General features: G+C 58.5%; 1 protein-coding gene across 1 annotated transcript in view; it reads right to left on the bottom strand.

Annotated features, from left to right (window-relative positions):
- Positions 1-2,817: 2,817 nt before the first annotated feature.
- Positions 2,818-4,406, bottom strand: part of SSC4D (scavenger receptor cysteine rich family member with 4 domains) — a 12,992-nt gene continuing 11,403 nt past the window's right edge. The window contains exons 10-12 of the mRNA XM_031060603.1: positions 4,131-4,399; positions 3,911-4,098; positions 2,818-2,881 (exon numbers count right to left, since the gene is read on the bottom strand). Of these exons, the coding sequence (XP_030916463.1) occupies positions 3,922-4,098; positions 4,131-4,399 (446 nt within the window). The 3' untranslated portion in view covers positions 2,818-2,881; positions 3,911-3,921. The remainder of the gene's footprint in view (positions 2,882-3,910; positions 4,099-4,130; positions 4,400-4,406) is intronic.

The raw sequence follows: 4,406 nt of genomic DNA, 5'->3' as shown, positions 1-4,406 counted from the left end.
CCGCTGGGTGACCTTGGCACCCGGGGCCACCCCCGCAAGCGAGCGAGGCTTGCGGTGCCGCAGGGAGGTCAGCTCCTCCTTCATCCCTTCGCAGGAGGAGGAGGAGGTGGTCCGAGGCTGTCCGTGCTCTGCATCCCTGCCGCGGGGTGTCCGCGTTCCCAGGAATTCTGGCTGTAGGGGTTGGGGCAGGCTGGGCCCGAGGGGCAAATCTCGGTGCCCCCACGGGGTGAGGAATGTCCCTCCACAGAGGGCAGCCGCGTCCCTGCAGCTCAAGAGTGTCATGGAGTGAGCCAGGATCACCCTCCCCGTGTCCCGCAGGTAAACTGAGGCAGCAAGAAGGGCAGGGTGAGCTGGGGAACAGAGCAGAGCCCAAGGTCACCCAGGTGGTGCAGGGAGCAGCAGAGCCAGGGATGCTCGCGGCCCAGGGCTGCCTCGGGCACTGACTCACCCTGCGCCGGATCGCGGCCGGCTCCTCCGGTTACAGGCACAGACGGGATTGCCTTAACGGGGCACAGCCGTGGCAGGGCTGGCCCGGCCCGGGAAGGGCACCCCGGGACCGGGCACTGACCCACGGGCCCCTCCTGCCATCCCTGCCACAAGCAGGGCTCCTCCACCGCGTCCCAGCCAGAAGCACTGCTTGTACTGGTCCCATACCGGTCCCAGAATGGATTGTCCATCCCTCACAGCGCAGCTGGGGGGGGTTTAATCATGAGTGTCCCCTCACCTGCCCCAGTTCCCTGGGAGCAGAGCTCCTGAGCCCCACACCAGCACCCAGCCAAAGGCCAGCTTATTATTCCAGAACGTGGCAAAATAATTAAAGCCTCCTCCATTTCCCCTTGCTCATTTGTGCTCCTTCAGCCTGGATTAATGGGTCTCTTCTCCCAGCACAGACTCATTCCTTATTCCTAATAGCCCATAAATCCCAGCCTCAAAATAACCCCAGCTTTTGCCTGGACCTGCTGAAATATTTATTCTCTCCTCCCTGCTACCCCCCACACCATCCCCTCTCCGGGGATGGGGAGAGGAACTAATCGATGACATCGACCGGTGTGGAGCTGCAGCTGCTCTGGGCGCCGGGAAACAGCTGACGTCGGCAGGAGGATGGGAGCTGGGCAGGAGCTGGGCGGGAGCTTGGCTTATCCCGGCTCCCCCGCAGCCGCTGCAGCCTGGCTGGGCTCCCGTGGGGGGATGCTCTCACACCCTTGGCACCCCCTGTGCTTGTACCCTGCTCCAGAGCATCCCCTGTGCTGGTACCCTGCTCCACAGCATCCCCTGTGCTTCTACCAAGCTCCAGAGCATCCCTTGTGCTGCTACCGAGCCTCAGAGCATTCCTTGTGCTGCTGCTGAGCTCTAGAGCATCCCCTGTGCTGTTACTGAGCTCCAGAGCATCCCCTGTGCTGCTGCCCTGCCCCTTGCTGGTACCCTGCTCCCAACCCTGCCTGCCACTCCCAGCTCCCAGAGGAACAGGAGGTGATGCCCAGCTTGTCTGGGGGGATCCCTGTGGATCTCAGCCCATCCCAGGCTGGCTGCAGGAGAAAAGGCTGGAGGACAGGGAGGCAGCTGCTGCCTTTCCTGGCTGGAAACCCTTTGCTTGCCAGATTGCAGGCTGTGAAAGGGAGAAACTCTGGGGTATCAGGACCTGCTCTCCCCAGCTCAAAGCCAGGAAGAGCAGGGTGTGGGGTAACACCAAAAAACAGCCCAGCTCTGCCAGCTCAAGGCATAGTCCCCAAGAAAAACAGGGAAAACCCATCCAGCCTTTCTTATCTTCCTCCTCAAGAGGCAGCAGCTTCCAGAGCAACTCCTGGCCCCACTCCCATCTCCCACAGGCACAGGGAGGGGACAGCAAAGCTGGAGGAGCCCACAGCACCCTCTGACCCATCCCCAGCTGGTGTGGGCTGTGGGGATGGGCTGGGAACTGCTGGGGACAGCTCTGTCCCCCTCCTGCTCCCAGCAGGACCCAGGCACTGCCCAGCTGCCCTGGAGCAGGAGGTGAGGTGGGAAGTGAGGGAGCAGGACCTGGGAGCGCAGGGAAAGGAGAATTTTGTTCCCACACCACCTCCCTGTCCTCTCCCAGGCCCCCACAGCAAGCCTTGCCCAGGTGTGCTGCCACAGCCTGCCTGGATGATGCTTCCATGCCTCAGTTTCCCCACTGATGGAGAGCTGGACTGGGATAAAAGTGCTGGGAAATCTCTGTCCATGGGAAGTGGAAGCCGGGGGGTTGAGGTGCACTTGAGGTTGTCCAGGAAGAAGCAGCCACCAGGAGCCTGAGCATGGGGCCAGGGCCACCCCACAGCTCGTGTGACTGCCAAATCCCACTGGGAACAAACCCAAAGCTGGATCCAACCTCAGCCCCTGAGCCTGATGGGCTTCAGGGTTATACCCCAGAGCTGGGGTGGGGAAAGGCCCAAGCTGAGCTCTCAGCTGGGTGGGAATTAAAGGCAGCTTGAGCATTTTGAGCCAGGGATTTGGGACAATTTTTGGCACCAAGAACTGAGCTCTCTCCTCCAGGTTTGGGGCATCTCCTCTTCTCCAGGTGTTTGCTTTTACCCAGGGCTTTGAGAGGATGACAGGAAAACAAATCAGCTCTCAGAGCACTTTCAAAGGGCTTTTATGTATTCACAAAAACAAACCCACACACATATAAGAAAAAAAATTGGAAAATGAAAAAAACCCAACCCAGGAATATGCACAGTCTCTTATCAACAACAGAATTGCACAAACAGAGGAGTGAGCTCTGTGCCACTGCACGAGCCCTTCCCCACCCTTGAACCCCATCCATGAGAACACAGAAATCATTTTCCCAGTGTCCCAGCAGGAAGCAGGAATCAAACACTTGGTGGTGAAGGTGACTGGTGCTGCAGGCTGGGTCTTTCCACCTGAGCTGGGAGGAAAACAGCCTTTATACCCCAAAGGCAGGGCACCGGGGAAGCTGCAGGCTCCTGGGTCCCTTTCTTTGCTCTGGGAAGGGATTTGGGGTCTTCCCTATGGTTTTCCATCTGCTTGTGTCCTGTCTGCCAGCTCCCTGCCTGCCCTGGGCTCCTCGGAGCATGGAGCTTTTGGGACAGAGCAGCAAAAGCCAGCACAGGATGGAGAAGCATGGGGGGACTGTGGGTATCCCCATCCTTTCCCACTCCCCAGGAGATTTTTTTGGGCATGTGCTGAAGCCCCCCAGGAAGGCAAATCTCATCTGAGCTCTCCTAAACCCCCCAGTGTTTGCAGAAGGAACAGGTGAAACAGGCACAAGGATTGCAGATGGTGTGAGATCCAACGCCTGCATTTCTGCTGCATGGGAATGGGGGAGGAATTGGTGTTTCTGATGCCAAAATGGGAAGAAAAAGCTGGTATTGGGATTGCTGGAGGGCTTGCAAAGCAAATTGCAGAACAACAGTAACTCACTGCAGAGCCACTGGAGCATCCTGGTGTGATTTCAGCCCCCTTTTTACATTTTCTGAGTATAATTTAACGTCATTTTCACAGCAGAAAATCCATTTTTCTTTCCTCATCTCTTAAAAGAAATGGCTGAAACCAACAAAATTTCACACCAGAAGCAGTTTTGTTTTTCCAAGGGGCAGTCTGGGGGTGGGTGGGGAGGGGGAAGCTTCAGCCACTGTTTCAGGAGCTGAGGAGAACCCAGTCCTCACCCAACTCCTCCCATTCTCAGACCCCAAACATCCAGTTCCCAGGCAGCAGAGCTCCTGAGCCCCACACCAGAGGCCAGCTGATTATCCCAGAACGTGGCAAAATAATTAAAGCCCCCTCCATTTCCCCTTGCTCATTTGTGCTCCTTCAGCCTCCCGCTCTCAGACCCCAAACATCCAGTGCAGGGAGTGCATCCAGACCAGCACCAAGGGTTCAGCCCCTCTCTGTGGCATTGCCACCAGCTCCCTGCAGCCTCCCTGTCCCCTCTTACCTGCAGGAGGTTCATAGGATGTCACAGACAGCACCGGCATCCTCGGAGTGGTCGCAGTTGTGGACGTCCCAGCGGATGTGGGAGCAGCGCAGCAGCGAGGGCTCATGGCCCTTGCACTTGAGGTTGTCCAGGAAGATGTAGCCGGTTCCTTGGCCATAGTGTGCCTCCCCCCAGGCTGCCAGGCAGTGCTCCCCTCTTACCTGCAGGAGGTTCATAGGATGTCACAGACAGCACCGGCATCCTCGGAGTGGTCGCAGTTGTGGACGTCCCAGCGGATGTGGGAGCAGCGCAGCAGCGAGGGCTCATGGCCCTTGCACTTGAGGTTGTCCAGGAAGATGTAGCCGGTTCCTTGGCCATAGTGTGCCTCCCCCCAGGCTGCCAGGCAGTGCCCACAGCCCAGCTGCCTGCACACCACCTTGGCATCCCGCAGGTCCCAGGCGTCGTCGCACAAGGTGCACCACTGGGACAGGTAGAACATCTCCACACGACCCCAGCA

This window comes from Geospiza fortis, unplaced genomic scaffold, assembly GCF_000277835.1.
Source record: "Geospiza fortis unplaced genomic scaffold, GeoFor_1.0 scaffold425, whole genome shotgun sequence".
In the NCBI taxonomy this organism is placed as follows: Eukaryota; Metazoa; Chordata; class Aves; order Passeriformes; family Thraupidae; genus Geospiza; species Geospiza fortis.
This window is presented reverse-complemented; position numbering and strand designations above follow the sequence as displayed.